General features: G+C 39.7%; 2 protein-coding genes across 2 annotated transcripts; one reads left to right on the forward strand and one right to left on the reverse strand.

Annotated features, from left to right (window-relative positions):
• Nucleotides 1-361: 361 nt before the first annotated feature.
• On the reverse strand, nt 362-7,903 carry MPHOSPH10 (M-phase phosphoprotein 10). Its single transcript, XM_017835924.1, has 11 exons — nt 7,767-7,903; nt 6,605-7,247; nt 5,667-5,818; nt 5,068-5,239; nt 4,627-4,768; nt 4,147-4,214; nt 3,324-3,461; nt 3,003-3,113; nt 2,669-2,776; nt 1,949-2,179; nt 362-572 (listed from the first exon to the last, which is right to left on the reverse strand). Exons 1-11 carry the CDS (start codon nt 7,865-7,867, stop codon nt 423-425), a joined length of 2,016 nt encoding a protein of 671 aa, XP_017691413.1. The 5' UTR covers nt 7,868-7,903; the 3' UTR covers nt 362-422.
• A 1,848-nt stretch (nt 7,904-9,751) lies between these two features.
• MCEE (methylmalonyl-CoA epimerase) lies at nt 9,752-18,730 on the forward strand. Its single transcript, XM_017835922.1, has 3 exons — nt 9,752-9,796; nt 14,410-14,750; nt 18,048-18,730. Exons 1-3 carry the CDS (start codon nt 9,766-9,768, stop codon nt 18,198-18,200), a joined length of 525 nt encoding a protein of 174 aa, XP_017691411.1. The 5' UTR covers nt 9,752-9,765; the 3' UTR covers nt 18,201-18,730.
• The last annotated feature ends 714 nt before the right edge of the window (nt 18,731-19,444 follow it).

Genomic DNA, 19,444 nt, shown 5'->3' on the forward strand with positions numbered 1-19,444 from the left:
GTTAAGAGAAGCCATTTCCTAACTCTGAGATACCACAGGTTTAAAAAGCTTTTGTGTCCTGTTTGGTTCTCACTATTTCAGAATATAATTTCTAAGTTAACTAGGTGGATACATCTTAAGTTCTTCAATAAGTGCAGTTACTCCTGCAGTAGAGCAGATACAAATCTAGGGGCTACAGATTAAAGAGATTGTACAGTCACAACACATGCCAAATATTTTACATGGTTATGTATCTGCTCCTGGCAAGAAGCAGAGTTCTATAGTAGAAAATTAAAGTAAAACCTGCAGGAAAGCATCTTTACATCACCTGAAAAGTTCACAGAATATTTTAAAGATCAGCACAGAATAAAACCTAGTCAAATTCAGCATTGATGAAGAAACATTTTAATATATACAAGATGCAACATATATAAAAAGGTATATTACAACTTCAATTTATGAACAGAGAGTGTTTTCTCCTTCTTCTGTTTCTTCTTTAATTTGCTTGCATCTTTGATTTGCATTTTTACTTGATCTTGTAGTTGAGAAAAGAAGGCCTGGGATGATTTCAAGGCCTTGTCTTTACCTTCATCCTGTCAGTGGACAAAAGATCTGTTATAACCAAGAAATGTACAAACAGTGCCATTGTATCACTTACTAGTTACTCACATATAATGGTATTTGACTTAAAAGAAATCAGGTAACTCATTTTCAAAGGTTATTTTCCCCCACATTTTTATTCCACTCCTGCTATCTAAAGATTACATTCCCTTTCTAAACAGCAATTAGCATGACAGTTAAGAGCAGGCGTCAAGAACAAATCCTTGCACATCATGAACTACAACTGGATATCTGTATTTTGTGTTCTGCTTGCCTTCTGAAAAGTTAAGCACATTTAGAAGTAACCAAGTTGTTTTTCCTGTTAGTTTCTAATACTTCCAAATTTCAGAGATTTTTAACATTTAATTTATAAGGCATCATAGGTGGTGCACAAGTTTACTGTTTTACAGCATGCAAAACAAAATCACTCTGATGAGATTATAGGGAGGGCTCCACAAAAAGGACAAAGTTAACCAGGAATATTCTATTACACCACAGCTTCAGTTACTCAAATCTTAGAAGGAACACAGAAACCTCAATCTCAATTGTGCATTCAAGCAGTCCCACTTAATCAAGTGGAATGGTTTAAATGCAGGAAATAAGGAGCATGTTTTATTTGCAGGAACACCACAAAAAGGAGTACCTCACACAGAATCGTTTCTGCTTTGAGAACATACTTTCACATAAAGTAATTGTATCATAGAGCTTTTTCATAGTTTTGCATATCTAAATATTAAGCTGCTTACAAATTCAAATATATTCCATACTCTGAGTAAGCTTCTAAAAGTTCTAAAGAACCACTTAGGAATGATGTATCATAATTACAGCAGTACCATCTACATAAATATGCATTATTAACAAGGGGGTCACTGCAAAGTGCTACAAGAGCTGTATATTTTCAGGCCTCAATACTGACATCATGCTGTCAGGATAATCAACAAAATCAGGACTAAAAGGCATTCAACCCTACTTTGCATAAGACAGCTACAGCTAGAAAAACTGTAGTTCAAAAGAACACAAGGGAAAGAAAGGGGAAGGGGGAATAAAAAATAAACATAAATAATAAAGGAATATGCATCTGCCCTTTCTGTGCCTTCCTCCCTCTTTCTTTGCAGCAGCTACGCTTACCCTTTATATATGCTCACACATAAGGTCACAAGGTTAGGGGGGGTAAGCACAGATTCTATCCTTGTGCAGGATTTTTTGAGGGGATGAAGAAAGACTTGTGACAAGAGGGATGAGAGGGGAACAAACCTTATACTTTGTAATTCTTTAGGATATAGTAACCCTTTTTCTCTCTAGCTAAAACTGTCTATCCTTGGGATCTTAATATTCTGTAGCTGGGAAGCTCCAACTTAGACTGTCTTACCTTGAGCAGAGACGCTTTGCCTTCTTTTGTGAGCTGTTTTAATTTTGCTGCAGCAGCTTTTTTGCTGAGTTTTGTGCTTTGCTCTGGTTTCATCTTTTCAAGAAGCTTCTGGCGTTTCTCCCTCTCCCTTCGCCTCATACGTTTGTGGAGCTTTTTCCTTCTTAGTTCTCGTTTTTTGTCCGTGGGAGTCTTTTCTGCATCTGTTTTTACATCTCCAGCTTTGTTCTTTTCCTAGAGTGAACAAGATCCCTAGGTCTATAATCTGTCTCATTATTTCAAGTGAGTGCCAGCTCAAGGCAAGGCTGGATTAATGCAAAGGCCAAAAACTGGGAAAAGCTGGGAAATGAGATTTGTACAACTGATCAAGGACATGCTAATTGCTCTTCTCTACTGTCATTTAGCTTTCACCTCCCAAATACCCATACATATGTTGGGAAAACAGTTAGCATTACATAATAGTCAAGGTCAAAAACATAGCACAATATTACAGCACCAAATAAAATGAACTCTTTCCCCACCTTTCAGTTAGCAAAAAAAAAAAACCCACCCCCAAAAAACCCCCAACAACAACCAACACTAAAATGCTAGGCAAGAAGGTCCACAAGGAGAGGAACCACCCACCAGGGTGGAAAGGGGCAGAATTCCCACTGATCTGGCAGTAAACATCCTTCTGTAAACAACACAGATCGTCTCTCCATCCTTATGCAGTTTGATCCTTACCTTGATCTCCTCTGGTGCTAAGAGAGCAGCATCACTGACAGCAACAGGGGCCACTTCTTCCATACTTATGGCTGGAAGGTTGGAAACTATTTTAACTTCTGGTACCGGCTGGAAATAAGGAGACACATTCAAGCCTGAGCACAGCAGCTCACACTAACTGAAGATACCCAGTGTTTGGGTTTGTTTAGAGGCAATCACAGTGCATTTAATGTGAAGTAAGAATGAGCTCAGTAAACATCAATGTTTACTTTACTTTCCATTTCTGAAATATATTTTGAAGTATCCAGTTTAAAAAACGGGGGGATACCCAACTTTATGAAACTTATGTACTTACTGGTTTGGGTGTGAAGTGGAAGTTACAGAGTGCATCCAGCTTCAGGAAGAGCGAGTCCATCATTTCCTGAATTTCTTTGTGTTCAGGATTTTCTTCCTCTTCAGTCTTTTGCTGCATTAATAATGCAATGTTACTGCAACACCATTCCTAAAGGTATTTTACTTTAGCAAGACTGATAACAGCACAACGTACAACTAGGAGCCATTTCACTGATGAACACCAAGAGAAAGATGAAAACTCTGTAAGCAGACTTAGCAGTGTATAAATGAACATTCAAGATTATGTGGTGTGAACCTGAAGGAAAGGCACCGTTTCTGTTACCTGGTGAAGTTTCACGTATTCTTGCTCATAGATTTCAGCAAGACTCAGCTTACTCTTTTCATGATCCAAAGTGATACGTTTCTTGTATTCAAAAGCCTCCTCTTTCGGTTTTTCTTTTGGTACCACATCATCCCACGCCTAAGGAAGTGACAAAGTAATGACCAAATGCAACTACGGTCAAATATCAGGTGGTACAGCTTATTTGGAACATTTTTCAGTTACTTATCTGGCACGCTAACTAGTTCATGCATGTGGCTTCCCAGAAAGTTTCACATTTCCATTTGAAAAACAAAAAAAGTAATAAAAGTTATAACTCTAGCTTGTGTCCTTGTTTTTAGTGAATTCTGGCACAACTTGTAACAAATGTGTAATTTTCTTAAGTACTTAAAAACTCTCCCCCATATGTGCCAATTTTTTTTTAATTCAACTAAGTCTCAACAAGCTGTGAGATACAAATTTTTTATCAGTGGCTTTTAAGAAAAATGAAGTAAAAACTGAGTTTTGATCAGTATTCAGAATGCTCAGAGCACTACAGATGGTAACAGCCAAAACTTACAGACTGGCATTATATTCCTAATAAACTCCTTACAGTTTTATCTGCAAACACTCATTTTTTGAAGCACACCAAAATCTGGCAGGTAACAGTGATGTAAAAATAGGGCTTCCCAGAAATCTAAAGGCACACTGATCAAGGCAGAAGAATAAAACAGCCAGTTGCAGAAATTCAGATAATTCTACACCTGGAAGGGCTTCATCCTTGGAACATGCCCTGTGAATGAAATCTATGAACTAAACAAGAAGGAACAAGTCAGGTAATATTGACCTCATCCAATATTCTCTGTTTAATGACATCTTCAAGCTGAAAAGTAGTTTCTTCTGTAATCACAGGTGCTGAAAGGAGAAAGAGAAGAATTTTAATATTAGTGTTTCTCCAGCAAGAAATACCTTTTGTTCTATAAAGAAAAAACAACAGAAAAAGAAAGTAAAACCTTTACATAAATGTAATAATTGAAGGTGAAGTAAGTAAACGTAAGTAGAAGTCCTATTATGTAAGGCTTGTAAATTACTAAATCTGTCACTGAATTAATGAACTTTCAGTTTAATTAAAAATTAACAAAAAAATACTATAGTTTCCTGTAGTTGTCCCCATGAAAATGCACCACCTCAAAATCCCATGAAGAAGTTGAACTTGGTGTTTTGTTACCCTCCTTTTGAGTCTCAGGTGTTTTCAGCAAGGTCAAAGGGAAGAACACTCAATGTAGTACCCAACATGCTTCCAGGAAAGCCCTCTCCCACTACTCACCCATTCGGACTGCATGGTCAAAGAGCACTGTTTCCTCCAGAAGGCTGTTCTCAGGTCGTTTTTGTCCAGTCACTTCTCCTTTAAGCTGCCAAGGTTTCTCCTCTAACAACTCTTCTTCTAAAGTTTTTATTTTCTTGCTCATCTGAAAAACAAAATTTCCTAAGGAGTTTAAAACAGAGCTCACTAATAAATTCAAGGCAAGAAATTAATGCTTATTTCAGGTCCTTCTAACCCCTCCTGATATAAAAAAGAGGGAACACATGATTGCATATATATCTAATGTAGAGAAGCCGTATTTTTTTTCTTACATTGTAAATACCCTCTCCATACATGCCAGAACAAATTACACAACCAGTAAGAAAAATATTTGCCATTGTTTTGAAGTATTAGCAAAATTAAAATAAAAATAAAAAACCCCAAGGAAAACTGACACACAGTTACCTTCTCCTGCCTCTTCTCAAAAGATGACTTTGTTTCACTGGGCTCAATGCCCTTCTCTAATTGCATTTCAGTCACATCTTCTGTGTCACTGTCATCTGGCAAACTAAAACTAACTTTTTTAGATGCTTCTTTACTTCTCATATTCTCCACCATTTCATCCATATCCTCAAACCTGTAACAATATAATTTAAGATCAAATATAGGTTGAAAAGCCTCTGTAATTTTTTACATGAAGATATTTCAGCCCTTAGACATTCACCTGTTACAACTCACAGTTCAGAAATACAACACGTTTCAAAGATCCCTCCTAAAGCTAGGGGACACTAGGGAAACTTCTAGATAATGAAAATAATTTCAAAAAAATGAAGTTACAGCTCTTAAATGCTTTATGCAAATAAATATCAAAAGACAATACTCAAAAAAAAAGGTAAACAAACCAATCTGAAATAAAGTGATAATGCAAACCATGCACATACAACAGTTAACAGTTAACAGTTAACAGTTAACAGTTAACCAGTGGCATTCCCACTGGTTTTTCTGCTTCACCTCAGTGTAAAATTACGAGGACATTTTCAAGTGCGAATAATGCAAATACGTACTCAGACATGCTTTCTTCATTTTGGTCTTCAATAGCACTGTCTGCTTCCTCTTCCTGACCATCTTCAATGTCATTACCTACTAAGTCACCATCATCACCATCAACTGGATCAAAGAAATCTTTGTATGTCATATCTCTAGAACTTTTAATTGGCTAAAAAGGTGAGAGAGAAAAGGAAAAAAACAAACAACAAATGGCAGCTGTTAAGACTGACAGATATCAAAGGGTATCCTCTCTTCTGAAGCCTTTAGTGCCTGGGGAATGGCACTACTGGTGGAACAGTAATTCAGTTTAGTGAAGCACTGACCTGTGGTGGGGCATCTTAGTAAAACTTATTTCTTTTACAAGTATTTAAAATACCCTACCACTTGAATATATGGAAGTCAAGGAGTGCTAGATTTTGTCAAATACGTGTTGGAATGCACACAAGATTCCCGGGGTACATTTCTTACTTCTAGTAAGAATCTCTGGTAATATTAAATAACAAAAGATTTATTTTTCAAACAATTACTTATCAGCTTAAGCCATGTCAGAGTTACAAAGCCGTGTCCCTGGAAAAAGCCCTTTGCTCTGCATCAGTCCCCGTTGTGATCTGTACCTGCCAGCTGCCAATGCCGAGTGACAAACCTTTTCATTGTTAGGTCCCCAATTCTGCAAGGTGGTTTATTCCTTTACTTAAGCAAAAGACCCAAGACCCATCTAAGGAGCGACTGGAATAACAGAATGCTATATTCTTCCACACTAGGACATTTTCTTACCAGATATCCATGTTAAATACATTGTTAAAGTAAAGCTTCAGAAGGAGTCATTAGTCACCTCAGCAAACTTAACTAGGTAGTTTCTACTCGGAGTTCAACAGCTTATAGTCACCCTAACAGATACCAGATCTTGATTTAAAAGAAAAGAGATATCAGAAAATTATTTTACTAATATTCTTACTTTGACTTTAGCGTCTTCTGACTCTTCTTCCTCATCATCTGAGATAATGTCTTCAAAATAATTAATATCATTTTCCTCATCATCATCTTGCTTCTCTGCCTGTTCTAAAAAAGCTTCCATCTCAGCCAGCTTGAAAAACTTGTCATCCACTACAGATTTTCTTCCCACTTTTTTCAATGTGGTTTCCTTGGCCGTTTTAGTTTGTTGCTCCAGTGCTTCAATATCAAAGTCAATATCAGAATCCTCATCACTGTATTTCTGCATTATGCTTTCTCTGAGTTTACTTTGCTTTTCTTTAGCTTTAGTTATATCTTTTGTATAAACATCCTTCTGTTCAGCTTCTGCTTCCATTACGTTGTCTTCCAATTCCTCCTCACTGCTGGGCTCTGCATCAGAGCCATCCTCTTCCTGGTCCGAGAGAAGACAAAGATTGTCATCCTTGGCATCCCTGGTAATGGATTTCCTGAAGAAATCGAGAACTGCACTGTTCCGGAGCTCCAGTTGTTGCCAAATCTGTTCCTCATCAAAGTTTTCGATCACCAGCTCTTTTAGAGGACCCCCAGGCACGATGTGGTTTCCTTTATTCAAATCATAGAGAGTCTTTGTCAATGCTCTGAAGTTGGCAGCCAGTCCCTCTTGCACACTAAGAGCAGGGGAAAAAAGAGACTTAAAAGCACAAGTTCGTATTAGTTTTTTACTCTGCAGATTTTACCAGCTCTGATTCGTTTTACACCTTCCATGAAGTTATCGCATGGTCACATCTGCTTAGGCATTCTGGTGCTACAGAACAGCAGCTCTCAACAACTATTGGGGTGGCTTAACCTTCTACGCGTCTCCTGGAGTACTGCCACTACACACTCCTAGAAATAGAGACGTAATTCCTAATCTTTTCAGCTTCATTACACTTTGTGTATGAAGCAGCAGCTGCACAGAACACTCCACCCTTCTCTAGCTGCATCTTACAATATGTCGATCACATTTAAGCGCTCCAGGAGTAAACAGTACAGCACTAAACACCTCAAACACCCGAGACCCAGACCCTTGGTTTTGAAGCGATGACTGCCTTCCTCCACAGCCTCATCCTCAGCGGTGACTGCCTCCCTCCTCGGCCTTTACACCGGGTTTTTCTCTAGCGCTACCAATGCTTGCCCCCGCCGCGTACCTGAGGAAGCGCTCGGGGCGCGCGGCGGCCGCTCCCGTTACCCTGAGGCCCGTCTGGATGCCCTGGATGCCCGGGATACCCGGGACGGGCCCTGCCGCCATCGCTCCGCCGACACGTGCGGGCCAGCCCCACGCTCCGCGCCACCGCCGGGCGGACCGGGCACCTCCCGCGACCGCCGCCGAGGTTCCGCGCACAGTAGTTCCGCCCGCGGAGCTCCGCCCCGCCCCGCCCCCCAGGCCGCGGCGTTCCCGCCCCCCGGGCCGGCTCTCGGGAGCGCCTGGGCCGCCCCCAGGGGTTGCAGTTGCGAGGGCGGTCGGTTTCCCCCGTGAAGGGCGCAAGGTTGCCATAGACTGAGATGTTCATCGGCACTGGAAAACCTGTTCTAAATATAGCAAATACAGCCATCCTACTTCACAGTTTGGAGTCTCTGACCCAGATACAACGGCTATTTTGGATGCACATGTTTCCAGCTCATTCTGTGAGCAAAACCCTGACGTTACCTGGCTCAGGCTAACAAGGAATACACTCACACCCCTACACCATCAGCACAGCACTGCCAACTGCTCTTCAACTGCTGTTACATCACACAGCTTCCTTAAAGTTTATTTTATAAAGTCAATTTAAGCTCTACACTCCCTTACCCTTGTGGTTGCAGCCACCCGCAGCCCTTGAGCACCTTCAGCAACTGTGACCAACCTTCTAACTCCAGCACTGGTACTGCCTCTGCTGCTTTCGTGTTTCCTTCTTACCAACAGATGAAGGCTGTTCAGTGTGGAGAAGACAATGCCTTGCAATGGCACTTCTGTGTGTCCTCTCACTGTCCCTTTGCACCCTCAACAAACCATCGTGTGGAGCAGGGCCCAGCCAGCAGTGTGACCTGTGCCAGCACTGCTCCGCACATCAGAAACACACCCAACACTTTACAGCCTGGGGTGGAATTTGAAAGTGTCAGATATTGGGACTTTTAAATATCCATTTTGACTGCTGACTTTGATCTGCACTTTTAATTATTCACATATTACCAGGTTTGAAATGGCACAAGCTGTTTGTATATTTGGGATGTATCTCAGCAGCCTGCAGTGTGCTGTACCTGACACAACAGGAATGCAGCATCAGCAGCCAGCCTGCTCACTGTGCTGTATCTCTTTGGCACAGGGCTTTATGGCATCCTGGCCCGTACCAGGAATAGCGTGGCCAGCAGGACTAGAAGTGATTCTTGCCCTGTACTCAGCACTGGTGAGGCCACACCTTCAATCCTGGGGTCAGTTTTGGGCCCTTCAATTCAGGAAGGACATCCAGGTGCTGGAGCATGTCCAGAGAAGGACAATGCAGCTGGTGAAGGGTCTGGGGCACAACTCTGATGAGGAGCGGCTGAAGGAGCTGGGGGGCTCAGCCTGGAGAAACGGAGGCTCAGGGGAACTTTACTGCTCTCATCAACTCCCTGACAGGAGAGTGGAGCCAGGTGGGGGTCGGGCTCTCTTCCCAGGGAACATGGGACAGAACAAGAGGACAGTCTTAAGCTGTGCCAGGGGAGGTTTAGGTTGAACATTAGGTAGAATTTCTTCTCAGGAAGGGTGATCAGACATTGGAATGGGCTGCCCGGGGAGGTGGTGGAGTCGTCTTCCCTGGAGGTGTTTAAGGAAAGAACGGACGTGGCACTGAGTGCCATGGTCTGGCTGACAAGGTGGTGCTCAGTCACAGGTTGGAGTCCACGGTCTCAGAAGTCTTTTCCAGCCTCATCGATCCTGTGATCCCGTGTGATTTGGTCAGAAGCGCTCTCTCTGCAGATGTCTCTGGCTGTGTTTGGCCCCCTTGGCAGCGCTCCCCCAGCTCCAGCGGCGGGCACGGCGCTCCCCTCACGGCGCTCCCCTCACGGCGCTCCCCTCACGGCGCTCCCCTCATGGCGCGGGCCCAATGGGCGCCGAGCTACGGGCGCGGCCCCTCGCCGTGATCCGCCCCCGGCGCCGCGCCCACACCCGCGGGGCGGGGCGGTCCGGACATGGCGGCGGTGCTGCGGCGCGGGGTGGCCGGTAACGGGCCGGGCGGGAACGGGCCGGGCCCGGGCCCGGGCCCGGGGCGGGCGGGGCCAGGAACGGGGCGGGCAGTACCGGGGCCGGGGGGAGCGCCGTGCCCGGGCCGGCAGGGTGATCTCCGTGAGCGCCTCCCAGGCCAGACGAAACCACTGCTTTTCCAATAGAAACAAGGTCTCCCGATCCAATTCACGGGCATATTAACAACTGGCATTAGCTGGCTTAGAGTGAATTTGTGCAGCAAACTCCAAACTTGAGGCGCGAGGAGGAGCTTAGCCTTTTAAGTCGGAGCTTGGCTTTTTTGGAGGTGAAATTCAACTTCATTTCCTGTTCGTTATGATAACCTAGACTGTTTTCTCTCTTACTAATAAGTGAGGGTAGGTTAAACTCACCATACCTAAACCACACTATTTTACTTGGTAGCCATAGACGGCAAGAGAAAAGTGAATGAGAGAATCGGCGCTGTCAGTGATCGATCAGTAGGATATTGGTAAAGAAAACACCTTTGTGTAACTGCACTTCGATGGAAGAAACCAGAGCTCAGTCTTTGTGACCTGTGGAGCCCCTCTGATTCCCAAAAGCCCCCTCCAGCTCCCAGCAGAGCAGTACTATGGATGCCTTAAGCTTAGTTGGCTGACTGAGTTCCCAAGATGCTCCCGCTGCCTTGAAATTGCTGGGATTTAAGGATGGCCAAACTGTGCCCTTGCTCCATGTGGTCCAGAGGGCTAACAACACACAGCCCCTGTGTGCTGGGCTCCTTGTGGTGAGAGCATCCTCTCCATGCTTGGGAGCTCTTCTCCACCTGAAATGGTTGACAATAGAGCAGTGCCCAGTGATGGGGTTCTCACTGCAACCCACTGTTGTAAAACCTCCCCGCAGAGAACCTGACTCAGTTCAGTTGGCTTTGGTTTGTGTTTGATTCCTTAGCCATGTAAGTCAATGAACAGTGCCCCATGTTAGGAGCACGAAGCCTATGAATCAACATTTGAGGGATGGGGATCTCAGTTTATGGGACTTGTTACTTCATGTTCATAATCTGCTCTGTCACAGAATGTAAGCCTCACCTGGTATAACTACATTTTAACTCTGATGTGCATAATTCTAGTAGATCAATCAACCATGAACAGAATAAAACCCAAATAGACCAATTTAAAAATGTTCTTTAAATGAAGCTGGAAAAGGTTCCATATATTCTGCAGTATCACTGAGGCTAGGAAGCCAGCATTCATCTGTAAGAGCAAGGTCAGCTGGATCTTCTCTAAAGGAAAAAATAGCAAGTCAAAATCAGATTTGGTTGTCAGTGTTTGAGAAATGAGCTATTAAAAAACCAAAAACAGTAGGGGCAAATGCTGTGTATACCAGGAGAAGCAACTTCACATGTGATTTGGGTCGGCATATGAAGGCTTTTCAGGCTGGACAGATACTTGGATGGATGCTTCAGTCATGTCTGCTGGCTTCACAAGACTCACAGAAAGTAATGTTTTTTAACACTGGAGAAACTTAATAATTACTTGAATAATTATGTAAGTCAGTGGAGAAATGCTTTTCTGATTGAAGAAATTAGCCACAACAGTTAATAGGACTAGTTGTTTGATATATACGTAAATATAAGTGTTTTTTTCCTGAGACATGGAAGTAATGGGTTTTCAATCTGAAGTTTGCTGAAAAGGTTTTTTTCACTGTAGGGTCATTTTCTGATTATTGGATTAGAAGAAGATTAGAATTTTAAGTAATCTATATAGTTACTAATCTAGATAATGCAAGAAAAATGCGAATGCTTTTTGTTTAATCTCAGTCAATTCAATTATGGGTTTAAAATTAATGCTCTATATGCATATGACTAGAGCTAGGGTAAATTCACAAGACTTCATGGAATAAATGTCCGTATGAGTGGGCATTTAAGTATTTTTGACTTTACAAGAATCCTAGGAATATACTTCACTTTTTCAATTTATTGTCTTTCCAGGAAACACCACAAAAATCAAATATTTCTTGGGCAGAACCCAACAGAAAGAACATTTTCTGTTGCTATTTTTGCTATTGCTTCAGTAATAGCTGAGTAACAATCTGTCTCTGTCAATTTACTTGAAAATAGAAAAAATACAAATTAAACTATAATAACCATGTAGTCATATGCCCTGAGTGAAGTGCAGCAAGAATTACAGATGGGAGATGTAAAAAAGAATGGGAAAAATCTTAGTATTTCCTATTAGTAAAGATTGCTTGGAAAAAACCCTGCATCAGTAGTATTTCTATTGAACTGTGGTCTGTTCATATTTGGAAGAAAGAATAAAACAATAAAAGGTTCTGGGAAACATAACAAATGGTATAATAAGGGATCCTTCTGTTTCAAAGGATTTTTCTCATTTGGAGAATACTGCCCTTCTCCAAGTGGAAGAATTTCTCTTCAGCAAGAATTGAATCAGGTCTTTAAAAGTTACTGTAGGGAATTGAGCTGCTTCAGTAGAAGCTTAGGTGGATACAAAAGACTGTTGGGGTTTTTTTTGCTTTTTTTAACACATTATTTACTCTGTTGATCTGGTCAAACTAGTTAATTATCCATGTTTCTAATCATGTCACCTAGATACTGCATGTTTCTTATCTTGAACATTATATGCATTGCACAGTATTGCTTCCTCAGGGAACTGCTTTGATCACCCCTCATCCAGATGCATTTAGATGGGAAGTCTATCTACAAAATAGTTTCAGCATAGACATCGCAAAACCAAGAATTTTTCTATGTAGAGGTTGCTAGGGGATTTTTTGAACACGTAAAAAGTTGAAAAGTAGTTGCTGTACTATACCAGTATGAGAGCCTAAAGGTAACAAGTGAAGAAGAATTGTCCAGAACTCCTGGCTGTGACGAAGGAGATGACAGGATGGACTTTGTGAAAGTCTGGCAAGAAATAGTCCAGGGCAGTGACCTGCAGAACTGGACAAGTTTCTGGAAATACTTTAATGTAGGATGTTGATTCTGAATAGACTTACTTTAGTGATACTAAGTGCTTGGTAACATGTACTTTGCATGTTGTAATTCTAAGTGTCAAATGCACAGAAACATTTCTTCTTCCTTCACAGCACAATGCTCAGAAAGGCTTAAAGGATTACATCAGTTGTCTTTGGGAAGAAAAATTAACTGATGGCTGTAGAGTCTTGAATTCCCATGGAATGGTAGTTCTAAGTTTCATACAGTGAAGATAAACTGATTTATTACAGCTACTACTGCCCTCCCAGAGTACCAGGAGTCAGGGCAGGCTGTCCTCGGTTATTGCAGGGCATCCAGAATTTCAGGGCAGGCTTGGCACAATCTCTTAGCAAAGTAGCACATTTGTGAATTTAAAGCTAAGAATGCCTCAAAGACTTCCAAAATGCTGCAGTGCCTCTGGCTTGGCCTGGAGGCATTGGGGACTCTGACTTGACCTAAAGCAAACTGGCATGGAATTGAAGTGTGGCTTTTGTGAATATATCCTTTCATCTTATTCGAATTCTGGTGCTGGAAAAAACGGATACAATCACAATTCCTCCCCACCCTCTCCAGATGCTAGTACTCTGACAGATTAATCTTTAATGTAATTTGTTTGTAAGTATCCTTGTTTTGTATGTTGGGGGTTTTTTTGTGATTTTTTTAATAAAACAAGCAACCCTATAACTACTTGTAACCAATGCAGCAATGTGACACAGGGCAAAGATCAGCATTGCCTTGTCAGAGCAGTCTTTGAAGAGTTCTGGAGATAGAATCCTTTTTCATGACACTGTGCTTCTCCATGACTTCTCCATCTTTTCTCTACTTGTTGGCCCTAACCTTTGTGTCATGTGGTCATCCGGTATTCTTTTATAATTAACTTTTCATTTATGATGAGCCAGATCATATTCTTTTTCTTCAGTAAGTCACACTGAAATCAGTGGCACCAGTTAAATTAAGCAAACTATTATGATTTTGGCCTTTAAAGATAATCTAAATTATTATTGGTCCATTGGACACAATATTGTGCAAAGTACTTAGAACTGAAACATTTCTAAGCACCTTAAAATAGATCAGTAAAACAAAGTATAAGACCTGTATGGCATGTGAAAAGTAAGAAGGGCAAGTGCCTTAATAACTGAAGAAAGATAAAAAATCAGACTCAGGAGATTTTAGGATTCCTTAAGCCTCAGATGTAACATGACATTTAATTCCTTGCTGGAGTTAGTCCTGACAGCTGAGAGCTGAAGTCTTTTATCTTTTGGATCTTGCAGTATCAGTTCTATCCGAGGTGTCATCTGGGTTTTCTTGTTGGTTTGCTATAACTGAAGATGTATAGCCATATCCTAATTTCTCTTATTTTGTAAGAAGCTCTGAAAGATTCAGAATGTGCTGTTGAGCACATTATACAGTTGACTGTTACATTTGGTCATGTATTCCTCTTTTTAACAGGCATATGTAAGGATTTACACTAGATTTTAGTCTGGTTTGGGGTTTTGTTTTTTTTTATACTTCTGCATATTTACTTAGTCTCTGAAAAAAATGTTCACTGAGCTAAATGACATTGCTGTCCTGTAGCCCTTAAGGGGGAAGGAGCAGGTATTGATACCTTCTCAAAAGCATTGCCTGAGTGCTATTCACTCTTTTTCAGGGCTTCTTACCAGATTGCAGACATCAGCTCCCACAGTAAGAACTCTGTCATCATCAAAGTCCTTTTCACAGAACATTCCAAGCTGTTTGTGGAAACTGGGCCAACTTAACCATGTGGCCATTGCAGTGCCTGATCTGGAGAAGGCTCAGTCCTTGTACAGAGATGTGTTGGGAGCCCAGGTGAGCAAGACTATTGCTCTTCCTGAACATGGTGTGTACACTGTTTTTGTGGAGCTGGGAAATGTCAAGCTGGAACTTCTACATCCTTTAGGAGAGAAAAGTCCCATTGCAAGTTTTCTGCAAAAAAACAAGACTGGAGGAATGCATCATATCTGCATTGAGGTATTTTAACACAATATATTACATAATGAAATATATTAAAGTGTGCTTATTTTTTCATAGGTTTGACCTGTGTCAAGAACAAATATATAAGGCTGTCATAACTGTGAGAATTTTTATTTCGTAAGAAGAAGTCTTAAACATGCCTTTTTTTCAGTTTTGGAAATCACAGTTCAGTGTCATGAGCTAATGATCATTTTTTCCTCTTGTGTGCTATAAAGACTAAAATGGGGAAGGAAGGGTTAAGTAGCCACTATGGAAGGTGGACACCCCCAAGGACTTCTGAACAGGGTTGGATAGGTGTCAACTTCCTGACATAGAAGGACATACAGTGGGAAGAGTTGTAGGTTTAAGCTAAGGCATAACTTAGATTTTAGAAAGTTTCTTCCTGTTTGATATTGAGTTGATAATTATATACAGAAGTCAAAAGAGCTTGTCAGTTGTGTTTACCAAACAGAGTAAAGCCTCCAGAGTGCCTTTTGTCCTGTTCTGTCCTGTCCAGCAAAGAGAGATTGGTCTGGAAGAGATGTAAAGGTGCTGGGTAAAGTACTTATTTAGTGTGCTCAAGAGATGTAAAGGTACTGGGTAAAGTACTCATTTACTGTGCTTATGACTTAGTGTACCTATTTGATGCAAAATTTTATGCTGCTGCCTATATGTTTTAAATATTTTACGGAGCTGAGTCTTGCAAACTATTATTTCCAGCTGTAATTATGCAAAGTGTAATATTAAAAAGTAATGGGATTACTGATGTGAGTAAAAATTGTTTTCACAATACATCTATAAAGACCAGTGTTTGCAGTTGTGTGCTCTCATTGGGAATTGAGAAATTTTGCATACACATAGATATTGCAACTTTTCTTGCATTGAGTTTACTTAATTGCCCATGATCAAGAAAATTAATTCTGTTTAAATTGACCCTAATTGTTAGGAAATGGGAATGTAGAAGAAAGAAGCAATTTGCAGTAAGAATGAAAAAAACCTCCAGCCCTCTGTAAGACCAGTGGTTCTCACTTACAGGTACAAGAGAAAGAAATTGTAGGCATTTCTCAGCAAAAAGAGCTCAAAGCTCCCAAGAGTTTCAAGTATATGTAATACTGTTTAAGAAGTTTTAAATATGTGTTAGCAGCTGAAATTGTTCTATGTAGATCTCCATTTTGTATGAGATATGATCTAGTTGCAGATGAACCAGATGGTTGTCAAGGAAAGTCATTTACTTCTCAATTTGATTATGAAAATTGAGAAGAATGGGACAAAAAAGTAATTTATGTGTTATCTGTACTGGAAACTTTAGAAGAAGCCACTGAGGCATTTAACATCAAGTGTAGCAACCCTCTCAAGAAGCGCCTAGCACCCATTTCAAACAGTGACAAGTGACACAACCAGCCTCAGAGGAGACAGGAGACAATAAGCATTGCAAACACAGCTTGCTACATTTACAGTTTTCCTTTTTTTTCCCTTTTGACAAAATAACTGGAAAGGCATTATGTTGGACAATGTAGAATCTTCTGTTAAAAAAGAAAATTTATAACTCTGTACAGTAGGTCAAGCAAGCCAGGAGTCATAATCTAACAGATAGTTTCAATGAATCGGGTAAACTAGTGCAATCAGATTTTCCTAAATGAAGTCTTGTGACTCGTTAATATAATCTCTACACAAAAATAATAATAATGTTTAAAAATTAAGAAATTAAGAAAAAGATTGTCCTAAGTCAGTCATGTTTGTCTCCAGATAAAAATAAATGGAAAATTACAGACTAATTTATACAGAGAAAAAAGTTATCCATAGTTAAACTGGTATTTAAGTGGTACTGAAAAACAAATCTGGTCCCTACCATTGTCAGTCATAAAGATGTTAACCTCCCTCCTCCAATTTCCCATTCTCAGAATGGAAAATCTTACCATTTCAAAGGTAAGTAGTCTTCCAAGTTGAGCAGAAATGGTTTTAATAAAAACTATTAAAGAATGTCAGTGTCAATTGATTGTTCATTTGAAATTTAAAAAAATATTTTGTAGAAATATCGTTCTGTGAACAGTTTTATTGCAAAAAGCTGAATTGAAAAAATCCTTTCCATACTGAAGAGGAAGCCTAACAAGTTTATCAAAACACTCTTAATTTCTTCCATCTTGTACAAAGGAAAATTTAGATAGATGTTTTGATAGGGAACTTGTTTCATACAAGATAAATACTTTAAGAAGAAATTAAATTACTCCTGACCAGTCATAATTGAATTGAATACCTGCAGTGAAAAGCATGCTGGACACTTGAGTAGGACAGCCATTTTCTCTTTGCTTTTAGCAGACTGGTAGTTGTGTGTGGGAAGAACTGAAGTGAGTGTAGAATATACGTGAACAAAACTGCTGCAAATGAGTAGGAATTAGGTGATGCCTGTTGCTCTGAATTAAAACCAGGTATTTCCTTCTTCCCTGCAATGGCATCATGAGAGTTTATTTGCCAAATTATGTCCAGGCACTCCAGTCTTGAAAAATAGCAATGCTGTTATTTTAGTTCTAGGTCTTTATTGATTATTGATTATTGGATTTGCTATAATGAGTGTTAACTTTATTATTTAAAAAAATGAATGCATTTAAGGTTTCGGAAAATTCAAATTTCATGACATCAGACTTCAGATCACGCTACGCAGCGTAGGCATGTTTTTGTTAATTATGTATTTCTGTAGGAAACTGTACTGAAATATTAATGGCTACTATTATAGTTAAGTTCAATAGAAAGACCAGGTCCTATTCTGGGTATATTTGTGATATTTCCAAGCTTTTTTCCTTAGGAAATTTTATGAACCTTAACCTACTCAGAAGGAGGATATATAAATCTAAAAGGGCCTTTCCTTTTCCCTTCTGCCCATTTTTCTGCCTTTTCACCAGCATCTAACGAGTCAGTGTTCTGCCATCAATTAGAAAGGGAGGCATTTTTCTTTAGTTACGGATAGTTTGAAAGCAATATGATCTTCCTAGTAATAGTAATGCAGAGTTTAGGTTATTTATGGAATCCTTATAAAGTAACAACATAAAAAAATCAATGGGTTTTGTGCATGAGTGATTTTAGTTTATTAATGTCTTAAATATAACAATCTATTTAAACAATATTTTGTAAAATGTTCAAATAACTTCTGTATTATTTTTATTTTTAAGACTAGATGTTTTAAATGGTCTTATAATTTAATTTATTTTCAGAATTATATTAGAATTTAGAAATAACATTTTAGTAAGGAATTACTAAAGCATGAAGTCTGCATAATACAGTGTCATATGTTAATTTGTGTGAACTGTATTTTTTTATAAGGTTGATGACATAGAAGCGGCTATGACAGAACTGAAGAAAAAACAGATACGAATATTGAGTGAAGAGCCAAAAATAGGTGCACATGGCAAACCTGTGATTTTTCTTCACCCTAAAGATTGCCATGGAGTCCTTGTGGAACTTGAGCAAGCTTGAGCTGTAATATTCATAAATAAAACAATGGAATAGTTGTGAAGTTCCTGAGCTGGTGCTGGGAATGGTGATGTGGTGTTTAGTCTTTACAAGTTCATTGTAGTTCCCACAGATTTAAGTACAGCTTTTGAGTACTGAAATAGTGCTACAGGTTTAGGGTAATTTTCTTTTTTTTTTGTTGCTGATCTGATTTTCAGAATTAATATCTTGACATTTCTTGAATTCTCTGTGATTCGAAAGACAAATACATGAGCCAAGTTACAAATGTACCATAGAAATTTATGTTTTGTTGCCTGTGCAGCGTGATTTTACCTCTGTAACCACAGAAACTGTACAGTTTCTAGGTCAACCCACATTATTTTGTTCTACATTTCACAGCAGAGACCCACTTCTCAGTGACAACAATATAGCTTAGACATTCTCTTTAGAAATGAAGGAAAAATGAACCTTGTATTTTCTGTTTTCACCATTCACCATCTGTGCTTCACACTGATTGACTGGTTCATGAATAAAAAAATCCATCTGTTATTGTATGGGTGTCTGCAATCAGTAAATAAGTTTTTCTTGGCATAACAATTACTGCCAAGGAAGTTACCATGCATAAATCATCATTTAGTTGTTTTATGAACTCTGTGGATATGCAGGCAATGCCAGAAGAGTACCTGAAAAATCATTTGCCTGACATATATCTCAAACTGTAATGTACTTGTCACATTTTAGTTTTTTCAGTTACTGAATTTTTTTTTAAGCTTTATCCATAGAAGAGTATGTGGGAGAGACATGAAAAAGCAGTGATTAATCTTTTCACTTACTTTACAAATAAGGTTTTCCTGTGCAAGAGCTCTTAGAAGATCAGTGGAAAACACACGCCACCTAAGTCTTGGTTCTGTAGAGTGTCTTGAACATTAGAGCATCCGGCGTGCTTGTGTCACAGGCTGCAGGCACAGTTGGTTGACTTCTTTATGGACAGACTTCACTTTATTGGTGTACATTACCCAAGCAGTCTTTGTCTGATACTTTCTTTTATAGGTTTGTTTTGACATGTCGACTGTAGAAATCAAAGACTTGCTGTTTCTCTCTCTCTCTCTAGTTTTCTTAATCCTTAAAAAGTCATAATTTTCCCTAGCTAAGTTACAATCTGAATTTTATATTTTCCTACATGTTTGCATGTACAGTGAAAAGCTCCACCTCGATATGAAGTAAGTTCATTTTAGTCTAGGAGAGTTTTTACTTAATGGAATGGAATT

This window comes from Lepidothrix coronata, unplaced genomic scaffold (assembly GCF_001604755.1).
Source record: "Lepidothrix coronata isolate B3197 unplaced genomic scaffold, Lepidothrix_coronata-1.0 Scaffold266, whole genome shotgun sequence".
Classification (NCBI taxonomy): Eukaryota; Metazoa; Chordata; class Aves; order Passeriformes; family Pipridae; genus Lepidothrix; species Lepidothrix coronata.